The sequence below is a fragment of the Chaetomium fimeti genome (genome assembly GCF_033439085.1).
Source record: "Chaetomium fimeti strain CBS 168.71 chromosome Unknown B0H64scaffold_10, whole genome shotgun sequence".
NCBI classification, from domain to species: Eukaryota; Fungi; Ascomycota; class Sordariomycetes; order Sordariales; family Chaetomiaceae; genus Chaetomium; species Chaetomium fimeti.
The window spans coordinates 65,297-80,835 of record NW_026944338.1 but is presented as its reverse complement, the minus strand read 5'-3'; the positions used below and the strand labels follow the sequence as shown (position 1 = coordinate 80,835).

General features: G+C 56.9%; 8 protein-coding genes across 8 annotated transcripts; 6 read left to right on the top strand and 2 right to left on the bottom strand.

Annotated features, from left to right (window-relative positions):
* Positions 1 to 82: 82 nt before the first annotated feature.
* Positions 83 to 2,043, bottom strand: B0H64DRAFT_435993 (uncharacterized protein; the record flags this gene model as incomplete). The annotated part of the gene is made up of 3 exons (XM_062806163.1): positions 1,561 to 2,043; positions 1,107 to 1,483; positions 83 to 1,040 (listed from the first exon to the last, which is right to left on the bottom strand). Exons 1-3 carry the CDS (start codon positions 1,960 to 1,962, stop codon positions 83 to 85), a joined length of 1,737 nt encoding a protein of 578 aa, XP_062654627.1. The 5' UTR covers positions 1,963 to 2,043.
* A 323-nt stretch (positions 2,044 to 2,366) lies between these two features.
* B0H64DRAFT_377880 (uncharacterized protein) lies at positions 2,367 to 3,492 on the top strand (the record flags this gene model as incomplete). The annotated part of the gene is made up of 2 exons (XM_062802546.1): positions 2,367 to 2,688; positions 2,747 to 3,492. 2 exons carry the CDS (start codon positions 2,367 to 2,369, stop codon positions 3,490 to 3,492), a joined length of 1,068 nt encoding a protein of 355 aa, XP_062654626.1.
* On the top strand, positions 3,325 to 4,881 carry B0H64DRAFT_42573 (uncharacterized protein). Its single transcript, XM_062805697.1, has one exon. It carries the CDS (start codon positions 3,564 to 3,566, stop codon positions 4,776 to 4,778), a length of 1,215 nt encoding a protein of 404 aa, XP_062654625.1. The 5' UTR covers positions 3,325 to 3,563; the 3' UTR covers positions 4,779 to 4,881.
* B0H64DRAFT_42572 (uncharacterized protein) lies at positions 4,882 to 5,871 on the bottom strand. The gene is made up of 2 exons (XM_062805696.1): positions 5,627 to 5,871; positions 4,882 to 5,557 (listed from the first exon to the last, which is right to left on the bottom strand). Exons 1-2 carry the CDS (start codon positions 5,732 to 5,734, stop codon positions 4,985 to 4,987), a joined length of 681 nt encoding a protein of 226 aa, XP_062654624.1. The 5' UTR covers positions 5,735 to 5,871; the 3' UTR covers positions 4,882 to 4,984.
* Positions 5,872 to 6,849: 978 nt separating this feature from the next.
* On the top strand, positions 6,850 to 9,217 carry B0H64DRAFT_42584 (uncharacterized protein). Its single transcript, XM_062805704.1, has 2 exons — positions 6,850 to 8,088; positions 8,136 to 9,217. Exons 1-2 carry the CDS (start codon positions 7,017 to 7,019, stop codon positions 9,041 to 9,043), a joined length of 1,980 nt encoding a protein of 659 aa, XP_062654623.1. The 5' UTR covers positions 6,850 to 7,016; the 3' UTR covers positions 9,044 to 9,217.
* Positions 9,218 to 10,445: 1,228 nt separating this feature from the next.
* B0H64DRAFT_446355 (uncharacterized protein) lies at positions 10,446 to 12,322 on the top strand (the record flags this gene model as incomplete). The annotated part of the gene is made up of 2 exons (XM_062806907.1): positions 10,446 to 10,502; positions 10,568 to 12,322. 2 exons carry the CDS (start codon positions 10,446 to 10,448, stop codon positions 12,320 to 12,322), a joined length of 1,812 nt encoding a protein of 603 aa, XP_062654622.1.
* Positions 12,323 to 12,640: 318 nt separating this feature from the next.
* On the top strand, positions 12,641 to 13,175 carry B0H64DRAFT_450543 (uncharacterized protein; the record flags this gene model as incomplete). The annotated part of the gene is made up of 2 exons (XM_062807130.1): positions 12,641 to 12,921; positions 12,979 to 13,175. The coding sequence occupies exons 1-2, from the start codon at positions 12,807 to 12,809 to the stop codon at positions 13,173 to 13,175; spliced, it is 312 nt and encodes a 103-aa protein (XP_062654621.1). The 5' UTR covers positions 12,641 to 12,806.
* Positions 13,176 to 14,342: 1,167 nt separating this feature from the next.
* On the top strand, positions 14,343 to 15,531 carry B0H64DRAFT_42556 (Pyruvate/Phosphoenolpyruvate kinase-like domain-containing protein). Its single transcript, XM_062805688.1, has 3 exons — positions 14,343 to 14,687; positions 14,737 to 14,789; positions 14,852 to 15,531. The coding sequence occupies exons 1-3, from the start codon at positions 14,433 to 14,435 to the stop codon at positions 15,441 to 15,443; spliced, it is 900 nt and encodes a 299-aa protein (XP_062654620.1). The 5' UTR covers positions 14,343 to 14,432; the 3' UTR covers positions 15,444 to 15,531.
* The last annotated feature ends 8 nt before the right edge of the window (positions 15,532 to 15,539 follow it).

Below are 15,539 nucleotides of genomic sequence, written 5' to 3'. Positions count from 1 at the left end.
TTTACACACATGAGTATGCACTATTCGTCTCTACAATGACCAAACGAAAGTCATGACAAGTCCCGAGCCATCCCACCCGTCATCACTTTCGGCCTCCTTCGAGCAAAGCCACCATCTCTTCCAGTTCATGCACCACACTCTCATAGATAGCCCCCTGAAGCTGCGGCTTGTTTAAGTCGGCCCCGAAGCCGAAGTCACAGTACAAACACTTAGCCGTGAGCTCGTCATATCGAGGCCCCAACCGGGAAGGTTTCGCCGCTGCCTTGCGGACCGAAACCAAATCATCGGCATCCATCACCTCCCACCTCCCGATCTGGAGTAGGGCGACACCGAGGCTATGAAGCGTCACGTTCCGGATACCGTGCAAGAGCTGGGCGTCATGGTGTGATGGCGGCGCGGGTATGTGGGTTGTGACGCTCTGCATTGACATGGCAGCCTCCGGAGATGAAAGTTTCGCGTTAATGTGGAGAGTTGAGAGGGAGATTGAAAGTTCATCATCGATGTCAAAGTATGAAAGATCGGAGAGGTCCCAGTTTTGGCGCCACCAAGACGTTGAGTGATACTGGAGTACTGAGCGAGAAAGACGGAGGGCCAGTCGGACCTGCTCGTTGACCGGTATTTCTTGTTGATTGGGGTGCTGTATTACAGAAGCAAGACTTGCCGGCGGCGAGGGACGGGTTTGGATCGCGGTGCTCTCCCTGTCATGGCTTGCCATGAGTTGGTGGGTGAGATTGTCGGTGGATACAAGGTAACCAATGCAGCCCTCCTCCTTTGACTGATGGAGAGCTTTGCCGCATTCGAACACGTGGTGGCAGACATCTTTAGCTTGACATAGATTGTGCGCCAGCTTCTCGTTGCTCGTGTGCCGCCTCGCCAGCGGAGAAGTGCAGGTCCTCGGACAAGACTGGGGAGAATCTGCGATTGTAAGGCGACGAGCCTTTGCTGGCGGCTCGAGGGGCTGTGGAGAAGCAATCGGGGCCGGGAGGCCGATGTCGACCCAGGAAAGTTCCTCGGAACGAATACGTAAGAATAATAGGCTCCTGAGTACGAAAACGGTGAGCTACGTGAGTCCCGTAGTAGCGCCCAGGGCACGAGGATATACTTACTGCTGTTTAAGGTTGCCTGCTATGGCTACGTATTCCAGTATCATTGTGAAGTTGACGCAGCTGTCGAAGACATCTGTCTCGAGGAATAACTTGGCGGTGTGAGCGGAGTGAACCCCATTGGAGTTGCGGCAAGACCAGGTTTTCGAAAGAGATTCCAGAAACGAAGCCGAATGTCTCGCTACCAAGTTGTACGTCCGGGGCATAGCCTTTCGTCGCATAGAAAGTGCCTGCCTTGGCTTCTGCAGCTCCCTCGCCGTTTTCCTGAGTCTTCGAAACTCCTCGACGGAATCGGTGAGAGATTCGAGACTCGCCTCGAGGTCAGAGTACTTCGAAACCAACCGGACGGCCTGCCCAGCACGGTGGGCTTTGGCCGCGAGCTATTATCAAAAGGAGTGAGTAGAAATTTCGGAGGAAGAAAAGAAAAGTAATAAGGAGATGGTCACGCAATACTGACTTTGCCTTTGCTTGAAGGATGGTCCGAGTCCTCTATGACATCCAAGTCTCGGCTGAGTGCCTCAACCTGGGAATAGATCTGCTCCGCTACGCCCTTGAGGCCGAGATATCTCTTGGCGAGGAAGTTTTGGATTTGAAACTCGAGATCTGGGCTGGTCCAGTGTTCGTGGTTTTGATCCTCGACCATCTCTGCGGCGAGATCGGGGTCGATTCCGGCGTCTTGGACGAGCAAATGGGACTCATCTCGGAAGATGGACATCTGGGTCCGGAGCCTTTTGCGAAAACGAGAGATTTCTCGACCATGGTGTTTCAAGAGCTTGATTTTGGACTTCGCATATTTTGCTCCCTTCAATGCCCCAAGACAAAGCGGCGCTATACCGAGAGCGAGCGAGACGGGATCCATTCCCAGGTGGCCTTATGTACATACCAAGCGGATTCCATTTACGAGGATGGAAAGTCAGAAATCATCACCTTTTTGGCCACCATGAGTTGGAAATGCAAATTGCAGGAATGAAACGTCCCCAGAACGTATGAAGCTGGGATTGGTTCAAGTGTCACCAACCGCCCCCCTTGCTGCATGGCGGGTAGCATAGCCCCCCGCACCGCCTCCACACACAAGGGGGAGGCCGCATTCGATGCGCTGTTGTTCCCTCACAAATGTGCCTAACCTAAGGTAGCTCCCACGTTACCCAGCTGAGAGGTTTGGAGGGAGAGCCTCACCCCTCGGCCTCGATTCGCAATGAAAACCATCGCCCACTCGTCCTACAGATCCAGTCCCCCCTAAGCCCCAACTAAGGCACCTTCACAATGGACAACGAAATTGAGTTTTGGCAACAATCTGTAGTTCCTGATGACGGCTGCGAAGCACTGGCTCACAAGCACGAAGGGTTTGCCTCTCATCTCACGAAGGCAGCATGTGAGCTATTCCGGCTCCTACTAGAACAGGATCGTCTGGAAACAACTCGATCCGACTACCGCGCGCTAAGCCGTGTATTTGGCTACTTGCAGTTGTGGTGTGATGGCTACGGTGCGCCTTCCGGTGATCTCGATGTCGTCCTGTCCGAATCGAAAAGGTTGCGGCATGACACTTACCGTTTGTTGGTGAGCATTTGCAATACACTGGCGGACAGTAAGTGAAGATATCTAAGAAGAGTATTGAGACTGTACTGGGCGCTGACCCCTGTCAGGACTACCGACGGTACTATCCACCGGTAGTGACGACGATTGGCAGCGCAGGTTAGACAAACAAGTAGCCCGGACCCGGGATCTGATCGAAGAGGCAGCTTTTGTCCACGGCAGCGACGACGGCAGTGATTCAGCGAGCGACTCCGGAAGCGACGCCTCGTCTAGCAGCAATAACTCTACTATCGACAATATCGTAAAAGACCTCGAAACCGACATCCATTGCCTAGTCGATTTGGGGCCAAGATACAACGAGCCCATTCGAGACAGAACTGTGAAGGAACAGCCTGCATCGCCATCGTTGACAGTGGACTGGGACCCGGCCGAACATTTGGCTTCGCGCATACGACATCGTTATCCAAACGGAGATACTGCCGTGACGCAAATCCTCGGCCATGTGAATTGGGAGAGGGCCAAAAGGCTGTATGCATCGAGAGAGGCGAATGCACGGGCAGCCGAGCGACCAGCACTACAACTTGGACCAGTGCCCGAGGCGAAAGGAACAGCCATTGCGTCCGAGGCGAAAGGAAGAGTAACTGCGTCCGGATTTCAAGATTCGGGCCTTGGGTCGACTTCGCCCTCGCCAAGCTTATGCCCCGAAACCCTCCTTTCGTACCGAGACGTAAAGGGTGGATCGATCGGCATTCCGCAGGTCCCTCCTGAGGGCATGAAAGGCGAACCCTTTATTTGTGGTATCTGTGGCTGCAGCTGCCAGTTACCAAAGGCGAGTTGGAAGTCGTCCTGGAAGTAAGCAAGCCAACGTCCCCTTTCTTTCGTTCTCAAGCCCCCCGTGTCTCGACTCGTCTCGCAGTGCTAACGCTGATGGATAGGAAACACGTCCTCTCTGACCTTCAACCGTACGTCTGTATTATACCGGAATGCAGCTTCACCAGGATTCCATTTCTGCACAAAACGGACTGGGTATGTCACCTAGAAGTAGATCATGGCTTCGCCAGCTACTCTAAACAAATGGTGTGCCCTCTGTGCCAGGAAGATATGAGCAGCTGGAAAATAAGACATCTATCAGAGCACCTTGAGGAGGTTTCCTTGACCATCCTTCCCGCAAATGCGGAATCTGAGGACGAATCTGATAGAGATCTGGAGAAAGGATCAAAGGACGAACCAAAGATCCCTAACGCGGAATCGGCGAAGCGCCCCGTGGACTCAACAGCATCATCAACAGCATCGGAATCAAGGTCAAGAATCGTTAATGTGGGCGACCTTGATCACAAACACGACGAATCGGCGTGGTCCCGAGGGATTGCGTTGTACGACTTTACGCCCGGCCTGGCGAGCGAGCTTGCCTTGGTCGAAGGACAAAAACTGTGGATTCTGAGATCCGCTGAAGGTTCAGCAGATGCCGCTTGGATGCTAGCGTCGTCTGACAGAGGAGAGCGTCAAGGTTGGGTGCCGCGTGCGTACGTGAGGTTGACGGAAAACAGCACCGCTGCTGGAGATGACGGCACACCCCAAGCTGCAGTTGCGAGCCCAGAATCACCGCGCACAAGTACTACGTCTGAGTTTCACACCCCATGGGAGGAGAGCCATCAAGCCGAACCCCGCGTTGATACCGGTGCCGAGATGGTGGAACAGGCGTTGGCGGATAAGGCCACTGCATCACAAAGAATCGGCCTTGCAAGTGAGGGTCAAGCCGCATCTCGGGTGGCAGAAATGGATGGAGGTCACCGCGAGGGCCTCCAGGACCGTAACCCAACACGGCCGCCTTTGCCGTGCTTCGCATTCGGATGCAATGCCGCCTTTCATACAGCGAATGACTTGTGGCGACATCGAGAGTCCCTCCACGATTATCCAAGCGGATGGGGGTGCATGCAGCCTGGCTGCTCTACCGAAAAGGAGCTGGACCAACACCACGCCGCGATGCACACAGAATCTAGTCTCGAGATTGGGACAAAGATCAAGGTCGAAGCTGGAGCGGGCGAGGAAGACGAGAACGATCCATTTTACAAAAGGACGAGCAGGAGAAGCGGAAACACGAAGCCAGTTCTAATAGACCTGACCCACGACAATTCTGATTAGAATTACAAATGAAAGAAGCCCGCTAGCAAATTATGCGGGAACACGGAATGAAAGACATCAGCGAGCGAGGGAAGGTCGTGGCTGAAGACGACCAGGTTTGAGTGAAGTAGTCGTTTGCGGGTAGAATTCAGAACGTTTTCCTTCACCTCTTTTTCCAGGTGTAGTCCGCATCTGTGTAAAGTCAGCGTTTGTACAACACTCTTGGCCTACTTGCACTTGCCGGGATGGATCTCAGGCTCCTCGAGATCTTTCCTGATTTCTTTCTTCTTCCGCCAATCACAGCCTGGAAACCGCTTATCCCTCTGGTGCATAACGTCCTCCAACCCCGGCAGCTGGTCCGCCTTGGTCAGACTAGTCATCAACTGCGGCTCTCCTAGCGGCAGTTTATCCCCGCGGTCGACCTGCCACAAGTGGTACACCTTGCCATAGAGCCGGACCACCTGCTCCATCTCGGCGGTCTCGGCCTTGTCCCACAAGGCCTGCGCCACGAACGGCGAGGGCTGCGGCATGACGAGCATGCCCGACTTGACCTCGAAGACGTGGCTGTGCCAGAGGCGGCGCTCCTCCGGGTCCAGGGTCTCGTATAGGTGCGGCTTAATCATGTACTCAACGCCGATCAGGCGGGCGCCGGGAGAGGGGCTGTCGTAGAGCAGACACTGGCGCACATCCTCGGTCAGGTGGCCGCAGTAGTGGTTGGCCTCGACGACGCGGCTCGGCTCGGACGCGTAGACGTGGAAAGCGTTGAGATGGGCGCAGATGTTTTGGAGTGGCGAGAAGTCCTAGTCCAGGGGGTATCAGCACCCGTCCTGCACCAAGTGATACATATAATGTAAGTGAGTTAAACCTGCCTGTGTCATGGCGGCGCCCGTCTCGAGTACGGTGCTCTTTGTGGTGCGTGGCTCGCCAGCCACCTTTGCTTCGGCATCTCGGTCTTTTGCGTGTGCCGCGGACTCCATGGCAGCGTTTCTGTTTGATGTCTCTTGAAGTTGACTCAAATTGTAGAAGCTGTGGGTGAGTTATTTGTGACTTGTAATCTACGACTTGTAAATCGACAGAGCTCGGTCTCCATTTGTGGCCATAAGTGACGTCATGGTCATCGACATTCCGCTAGAAAGGTATCTGCTGTGTAGGTAGGAAGGCCTGTCTCAGGTATCTCAGTTATGTAACACAACGATGCAGCCGCGCGGGCTGATGCAATCCACCTCATCAGGCACATCCACAACACCCGATCCCTTAGCGACCACTCGGCTGAGAAAGAGGGCCACTGCAAATATTGGAAGGGTTGCGCCAGCCACCCGTAACAAAGTGAACGGCGACGGTGTCAATGGATGGTCCACTCACTGGCCCCCGACCTTGACTTTCGAGGCGGATGCTGATAGAACTAGTGGCGTTGTATCACCAACTCCAGCTGACACAAAACCGATGATTTGACTAGGTATTTTCGGTCCCCCGCGGTTTCTCGCAGGCTCTGGCGGCTTCGATTCGACGGCCAACCACAGCGCGCGCAGGCCCCGAAACTTCTGAGTGGGCGACCTGAGACAAACCGGAACCGGGACCGGTTTCCCCGCACCCGCACGCACGAAAGACGGGACTGTCCGCGAACTGTCCGCGAACCGCGCCGCCGCATCGCCAACTACCCGACCAACCTAAGCCCGAGCCGATTATGCATTCATCATTTGGCGTTAGGGAGCCGAAGGTTCGAGATTTGAAGTGGGTTGACTGACAGGATGGTCAAGCGAACGATGGAAATCCACTAACCTCCACAGCAGAAGCTGCGGAACTTGCGCCGCTTGGCGGAATCCAGAACGGGGCCGATCTGGCTGTTGTGCGACCCTGGCGTTGACTTTGCTTGGCTCGCCGACATGGCCGGGGCCAGGTGCGCGTCCAGCCGCAGCACGCCCCATTGGTTGCCTTGTCCTTCCCCAGCATCCAATTTTCCGCGACGAGCGATGCCCGAGGACGAGCCAGAGAACGGTGCAGGCCGAAGTGGCCAAAACGAGTGGACGGGTTGTCGGTTGTTTTTCTCATACAATGGGCCCTGCTCCCCGGAGGAGGTCGAGTTGTCCTCGCTTCGTTCAAACAACTTCTCACTGGTAGTTTTGGCCCCGAGCCCCTGAGCGATCGTTGAACCATCCCGACTCGCCCCCCGAGAGCCTTGCGGGCTGCCTCGCTTGTCCCGAGCAACAGTTCCACCTCGACAGCCCCTCCGAGAGACACCGCTACCCCTCTTCAACTGATATGGCCGATATGGGCAACAGCAACAGCTCCGAGAGCGGCGGCGGCGGCGACGACGACGGCATCGTCAACTGGGTCGCCCTCGTCATTTCCCTGGTGGCTCTGCTGGGCACCTTCGCCCAGGTCTTCCAGCAATACATTGCGTCGGCCGCCGGATACTCGAACTGCGGCGAAAGCGTCATGGGGAGGTGGCACGAGAGCAAAAAACGAAAATTCCGGGCCACCGAGCTGCGCTTCGAGGTCGAGTTCGAGACCCCCGTCATTTTCGTCTGCCCGACCACCAACGACAAAGGCCCCATCAAGAAACAGCCGATATACTTCGTCAGCGGCACGCCGCAAAGCTTGAAAGAAACGCGGGCATTATTACCACAAGATGAAGAAGCGCACCGCCAGTCGCTGCAGGAGAGCACGGTACACACCGCCGACAACGAGAGGGCCTCGTGGGTCGTGCTGCTCTCGCAGTTACAATCCATGGAGAAGGAAAGCCAGGACTGGCAGCAAGAGCACTACAAACAGAACCCGCCCGAACGGATGGAGCAAGTTGATTTTTCGAAACATACGCTCGCCGTCGCCCTGCAGGCCAAGAAACGAAGCTGGGATACCATGCCCGCCGGTGTCAAAAAGCCCTACGCTACTACGACCATGTGCCACCTCCTCGAAATTGTCGCCATGATGGGGATACACTGGAAGGAGTTCGACCGGTCGCGGGAGCGGTACCGGGCCGAAGGGAACGGCTACATCCTGATGGGTACCAATGTCCCCGAACTTGGCATTATGTTCACCCTCCAGGTTACCGGCAAGAGCCGGTTTCAGGAGAATAGGGTGATCCCCGTCGATGAAGTCAAGGAGCTGTGCTGCGGCTATGTGTCAACCTTGTTCCAGGAAAACAAAGACAGGCGTCGGATCGAGTTTCCCAACGACGATACCAAGGATAGCAAGGATACCAAGGACCTGAACTTCCTCCAGCTCGGCAGTCTAGACGAGATTGCCGAGACCATGGTCCTGATTGAGTGCAACACCGATACGGCCAAGTATTTCCGGTCTCCTGACGCCAAGCACGGCCATCTCTTCCCAGGTACGCGTACCCGACCTCCATTTCCCCCATCTCTGCTGACCAGACAGTTCCGTTTGAGCTCCTCGGCATGCTTGGAAAGACGCTACACATCCGCAATAGCGCCTTCCGCATGCTGCCAAACCCTACCCCGTACCACTGGGACAAGAACTTTTTCAACATGCGGAGGCTGGTCCGGGAATATTGGAAAAAGATCACGGACTCGGATACAGATGACGTGCTCTGGAATCCGCAGACCCAAAAGTTAATGGACGATTCCGAGACCTTGGTACACGCCCTGGACGTGGATAAGAAGTCGAAAACACCCGGATATTCCATGCCGCTGCTCAATACTCTCCACGATGTCCTGGTTGGGTGTGACAATTTTCTCAAGACCAGCGACCGTGACCTTGTGCGCATGGTCATCCGCGAACATTTCCAGGAAGTCATGAGGATGATCAACGACAAGGGCAGCGCCGAAGGCGATTTCGACGCCAATAGCATGCGAAGTGGCGGCGTGAAGCAAGTGGCAGAACACTTCGACGAGCTCACGGCGGCCAGCCCCGAGCTGCGCCAGGAGGCTTTCATGGAGCTATATTTCTTCAAAGTGCTCCGCCACGTCCGGGCACGCGCCGTCATGTCATATGGGCGCCGACAAACTACTCAGTACGCCCCATCGGTGCATTCCCCAGATTCCGCCATCGACAGCGAGCCCGAGGCCAGGGCCTCTCCTCCTTCACTGAGGAAAGACGGGAGCAGTCAGTCGGTGCCCATGCTGACCGTGCAGTTTCCGGGCGGGGGGCCGCAGCCAGACCTGGCGGACGAGACGACAAAGCTTGAGTCGACAGCCTCGGCCATATGGTGCACGCTCGTGCTGAGGATGCTGTGCTGGTTATTGCTGCACGATTTTAACAAGAAAGACGTGCAAATTCCCAAGAGTGAGCTGCTCGGGAGTCGCCTGCCGGTTTATATCGCCTAACCGGTGTCTGGAGGCGGTGTGGCGTGGCATTGGCTCGGCTGGGCGCTCGACAAGGGGAAGACGAACTCCCTTGGGTCGAGTCTGGTGGACTCTGGTTGCCAGAGAAGGGAGGCGTTCTTGGTTTAAGGCAGGGCATATTCATTCTGGTAATCATCTCTAGCGTTCATCATATTTACGTTGCATTTTACTCGGTAGAGGCAGAAAACCTGACCCTTCCTGCAGTTGTCTACACTTTGGCATACACTCGGGCCATGGGAAACAATGATTCACGTAATACACTGGTGTCATCTCGGAGACCCGGAACCCACAGCTCCAAGTTCCATCGCCGCCGGTGCAAGACGGAGCGCATCAACCAGAAAAAAACTGGCACCCGAAGCTCTCTTCGCTTGGGCCTTGACAGCTCAGGGGCAAGCGGGACCTGTCATTCGCCCCACAGCAGTCACGGTGCTGCAGCAGCGTGCCTGCGCGCCACCCAGAGAGCTTGATGTGGGGCTCGCTAATGCTGATGAACTGGCAACCGTCCCCACTCTCCATTCCACCCCAGTGGCTCGCTCCTTCCGTCTCCAAACATGTTGACATACCAGAGCACGCAGAGGAAGCAACACAGCGGATGGAATCTTCGAGGTCGGAACACTGGACTGGATGCCCTGCTCGGGGGTAGCGCCAACTCATCACTGCGATGCCGTTCATCCCAACCGCCTGACCTCCGTGGAGCGACCCCAACCTCCGATGGCTGCCGTCCCGGACTCGGTGGTTGGCGCTCTCGACCGCCAATTGCAGCGGCATGAAATGCCACGAAAATGTCACCAAATGCCCCGCAGCCGACCCCGCCCTAGCCAGTGATCAGGGGACGATGCGGTGAGCGAGAAAGGTGACCGCCTCCACCGCCTCTCTCTTCCACCCAGCCCGCGGTATTCGGATGCCTGCCGAGCGTGCCCGCCCCTCGTTTTGTCGGTTCAAGTTGGCGGGGGGGCAGGACTCGCGGGGGGGAGGACAGGGCGCGGATGCAGCGACGTGGTGGGGTGTTTCGCGCTTCATGCCCGATCCCAAACCACCCAATCATCCCGCTAGCCCTGCATGCCACAGCGTTTGCTGCCAGCATGGCACCGGGGAGGCCTGAAACATTGTCGATTTGGCGCCGCCATTTATCCCAAATGGGTGCCCGCATGCCCACGGTTCGATGTTCCACAACACCAACTCAATTTCGACGCTTCTCAAACTTCTTGACCCTCAGAGATAGGAAATATTTTGGGGTTGTCACCGAGTCGAGCAACCTACGACGCTTAAAGTCAACGGCGCGCCGACACCGAGGCATGGGAAGTCTGCAGTTCACGGCTTGAACGCCCAAATACCAAGCTCGAACCACACTCCCACGTACTCAACACAACCCCCAATACACAAAATGGCAGGTACGGAGTTCATCACCATCATCAACAACTCGGGGAAGGTTATCAGCACGGTAAGTACCCCTCTCGTCCGTCCCGGACAGTGTGCGGCGCATGGGCAGATACTGACGCCGCTCAGGGCAAGCAGCTGGTCAACATCTTCAAGGAGGCGCAGGCAGCCTACCGGGATCGGCGAGATGCCGGGAAGGCCGAACGCGCCGAGCGCGCCGGAATCCAGCGGGCTAAGACGTTTGACGTGGCACCGCGCGAGGATTCGTACTTCGACAACTACCACTACGGCGGAGGGCATCCGGACGACTTCGATCAAGACTACGACCGCCGGTCTCTCCGCGACGGCTTCGGCCGCCGAAAGTCCCACGATGACGATGCCCGCTCGCAGGCCTCGTCCCGCCACAGCCGCCAATCCCGGCGATCCCGCCGTCCCCGTTCCCCAGAGCGCGCGCTTATGCTGACCGAGGGCAACCTGAAAACACACTCCGAGGTCTCAGCTACAACACCGTCCAAGGCTCACCGAGCACCATACGCCGAGACTGCGCCTCGAGACATGCCACCTTCCAGGCCACCCCTCGCCATCGGGGCGCCGCCCGCTTCCGAGTCGGCTGCGCCGGCCGGTGCTCTCATCTCAGCAGCTCCGCCCGAGCGGCGGCAGCTCGTCCACCGCCCGCGCTCCGACCTCGGCATCACGAGGAAGAAGTCGGTCGACATGGACCTCGCCTACGGCGACATCCCGCCTGACCTGGAGTCGCGGGTAGACCTCGACACTGGCCACCGCGACCCTGTTTACAACGACGCCGGGGGAGCGCCCGACCACGAAGACCCCCAGGAAACCCAAGCAATAAACCTGATGGACCGCATCGAAGATTACCTCGAGGAAGCGCATTGCGTGCAGCACACGGCGTCGTCCATGATCGAGAACCTGCAGCGGAACCCGGAAGCCGCGGCCGCTGTTGCCCTCTCACTCGCCGAACTGAGCGCCCTGGTCGGCAAGATGAGCCCCGCCTTTCTGGCCTTTCTCAAAGGCGGCAGCCCCGCTGTATTTGCCCTGCTCGCGAGCCCCCAATTCCTTATCGGCGCCGGCGTGGCCGTGGGCGTCACGGTCGTCATGTTTGGCGGATGGAAGATCGTGAAGCGCCTCGGGGCCGCGGCCACCGCGACCAAAACGCTCGAGACGCCGTTGGAGATGCGCGCCATGCCCGTGCCGGCCGCCGCTCCCACCGCTGCGCCCGAAAGAGCCTTGCCGCCAGCGCCCGCCCGAGCGCCGAGTGCTGCCAGTTATGACGAGGCACTTGTGCTGCGCGAGGTCGAGGAGCTGAGCTCTATTGAGTCGTGGCGCCGCGGTATCGTGGGCGGCGTTGAGGACGAGTCGGCGGATATCGAGCTCATAAGCCGCGAGGCTGAGCGTGCGCTCAAGGAGAAGCACAATCTGGATCTACCCGACGAGGTCGAGCCGTGCGATTCTGTCTCGCAGGTCAGCCGTGCCCCCCGGAGTGAGCGGTCGAGCAGGTCGCATCGCGGCCATCGCAGCAGCGGCAGCCGCAAACACCGCGAGAGAGATGAGGAGACGCAGGTCTCGGAGCGGAGGAGCAGTTCTGGCAGGAAAGACAGGGACGGCGGCGAAAGCGTGGCGGGCAGCGAGAGGAGCCATCGGAGCCACCGCAGCAGCCGCAGCAGCCGCAGTCACGAAGGGTCCTCGGTCTCGCGGTCGTCCAAGCACTCGGCTAAAATCACCCTCAAGGCTATCGAGGAAGGCGACGACGACTCCGCAAGCGCGGCCGGCAAGCCGAAGGAGAAGAAGCGGGACATGATCAAGCAGCTGTTCAAGATGAAGAAGGATAAGGACGATCGCGACCGCGCTATGTCGGTCATGGTTTGATGCATTTTTTTGCGTTTCTGATTTCTTGGTCCGTACAGGAGTTGCATGGGAACCGGCGTTGATGGAAGACAACTGGAAGGGAGTGAGGGGCAAGTTCGCGACGCCTGTAACATATAGCCCGGATCTGAGTACCTGCCTAGGCACCGTCCACCTAAATCTTATCTCAGTTATGGCCCGGATCTGAGTACCTGCCTAGGCACCGTCCACCTAAATCTTATCTCAGTTATGGCCCGGATCTGAGTACCTGCCTAGGCACCGTTCACCTTAGTCTTGTATCCGTCTGGGTTCGGGTGTTCTAACTTATATTATATGCGACAACCAGATTTCGGTCAACATGAAGTTATAAATTGGGCATCCCCCCAAGGTCTTTTCGAGTTTATGGAAGCAGGACAAGCAGTTCAACAGCTCTTCATTCGTGCATTGCCTCCAACAACTGTATTATACCTTACCTGCCTCAATCGCATTTTTGTTAAATACCACCACCATGACAAAGCCCATTACGATTCTTCTAGCATTAGCCGCCACCGTTCTCCCCCTGGCCGAGGCAAAGGCGTGCAAGGAGGGACTCAAATACTGTGGCTCTACCCTGCTGAGAAGAGGTATATTATAATGTTCCTCTTTGGCTTTTCTTTCCAATGCTAACTATAAGGATATAGGAGACTACCTGGATGAGATTCGGAACGAGCTTGAGAGAGTTGGGATCCCTCCCCGGGAGGGATTTGTATGGAACTCTCTGTTCGATTGTGGTGGTAACGGATGGATTGGCTGGCAGGCCTACTGCGGCACATGTATTGATGGCGGCGACGGCAAGGATGATTACTGCAAGTTTGATGTACCGTGGTATGGTGCATAAGTTTCGTCCCCTGTCCGGGTACCGACCAGCCCCCCTGCAAAGCGCCAAATCGTAACTTTACACACATTTTCAGCAACAACTTCTGCGTCAACCGAGCCACAAAACCAGTTAAAAAAAGGTTTAAAAGACATGCGAGTAAAGGATTGCTTGGATTTATCAAAATAGTCTGAAGACAAGACAAACTTTTGTGGTTGAGTTGTACAGTCCGAACCCCGAGCCCCTGTTGGTACCAGTGTCGGGGACGAAACTTACCCATACCCACCAAGTAGCTTAACGTAGGAGACATTCCAGTTACGGGCGGCTTGTCCTGTTGGGTTTCCCAGGAATTAACTGCTACTTGGCAAGTAGCCGAATAGGGTCGGTCTCCCAGTTTGGTACCGCATTTTGCGCCGTCCCATCCCCTCGGGCGTGTCGAGTTTGGCAAACAACAAGGCCAAGACGGGACCGAAGACGTCAGCTTCCGTGAGGAACGGAAACACACACCCCTGCCAACGGCATTCGGAGATAACCTGGTTCACATACCCGTGCAGCTTCCTCAACCCACCACCCTTGTTGGTGCACATCGTCGTCGTCAGCGCCCAGCCGGGTCCTTGCTGACTCGCCCCAGCGACGAGCCCCAGCAGAGTAACATCAGTAGCGGGCGGTGGGGCTGGTATCGTTCACGGTTGGCTGTCGATAGAGGAGAATCTCACCGTCCCCAAGGAAATTTACATGGAACAAACACCTGAGGTGTGAAGGACCGAGTCCAGCCACCTCCTCTTCAGGCTGCGGACGAGAGAGAGCGTGGTCGAAAGGCCCAGCATGGCTCCGCAATGCAGCTTTACCGAAGCATTGGCCCCAGGAAATCCGGATTCTGACGCTTCCCGCCGGCGACTCTTTCCAAATTGTTACCTTCGGCTTATACGGAGCTAATGCCGGTGTTAACAATGCTGGGTCAAAAGTTTCCGGGGTTCTCGGCCACCCGAGACCCCTTCTGTTGGGGCACAGACAACAACGCTCACCCCTTTCTGGAAAGAACAGTCCATCGGCTTCCCTGCACCTTGCTTTGTGCCGCGTGCTGCCTGCCATTGCAAGTGGCTGGCCAAAGATCATGGCGGGAAGGATCGCAACGAGGCGTGGTCTATAAGTAACGACCGCCCGGCTCAACCTCACTCTGTGGTATTACAACATCATAATCACATACAACCACATCTTCAACTCCAATCACTTCACCCACCGCCACCAACTACGTTTTATCCCCCCAGTCAACCGCACGCCATGGGTTCTCTGTTCCAGTCTATTGCCCCTGGATCGGAGGAGGGGATGAAGGCGTACGTGGGCCCGTCCCTGTTCCAGCCGCACCGTGCTCGCCAGGCCATCCGGGATGCGCACGAGAAGAAGATCCCTCCCCTCATCGGCTACTATGCCGGTCTCAGCTCCGTTCCCATCACGCGGTTCGTAGCCCCCATGGGCTTCGATGTCATGTGGATCGACTGGGAGCACACGTCCTGCGGTGTCGAGACAATGACCACGGTATGTTGTTTGCCTTTCCGGGTTTGACAAACATGACTGATCGTGGCAGATGGTCCATGAGGCGATGTTCATGAGCGGCGGCCGCACCATTCCCTTCGTCAGGTAAATACACCACGCCGCACACCCCCTTCCTTCATGGGCTCCTGGCTGATATGTTTCGGCAGAGTCCCCGGTCATGACCACGCCGCCATCGGCTTCGCCCTGGATGCGGGCGCGAGCATCGTCGTCCCGCAGCTCGAAACAGTCGAGCAGGCCAAGCACGTCGTATCGGCGGCCAAGTTCGGCACGCGCCAGAACGGCACCCGTTCCGCGCCCCCGTTCCGCATGGTGCCGGGCCTGACGGACATGGCGGCCGACGGCAAGCGCGACGTGTGGCAGAACCTCAACGACCAGGCGGCCATCATGGTGCAGATCGAGTCGCTCGAGGGCATCAACAACCTGGATGCCATCCTGACCGAGGTGCCGGACATCGACGTGGTGTGGCTCGGTGGCCTCGACTGCCGCATCAGCATGAACCTGCCCGCCAACTTTGGCCAGGGGGACGAGCCCGAGTGGCTGGCCGCCGTGGAGAAGTTCAACAGCACCCTGAAGAAGCACAACAAGCCCCGCGCCGGCTTCTGCCTCGGCGGCGGCGACGAGCTGGTCAAGATGGGACAGGACAACGTGCTGCTTTTGCATGCGGCCGATGTGATGAAGTTGATGGAGCTGGGACCTCAGCTTCTTGCCGCGAGGCAGGCCGTTGCCCATAGGAAGTGATGGCTGGTGGGGAGGAAAGGGTTCTTGTATTACTACGAGTTGAATAAATCATAGACTTGGGTGCAATAATGGAAACGTTATTCCTTACTTCATTCA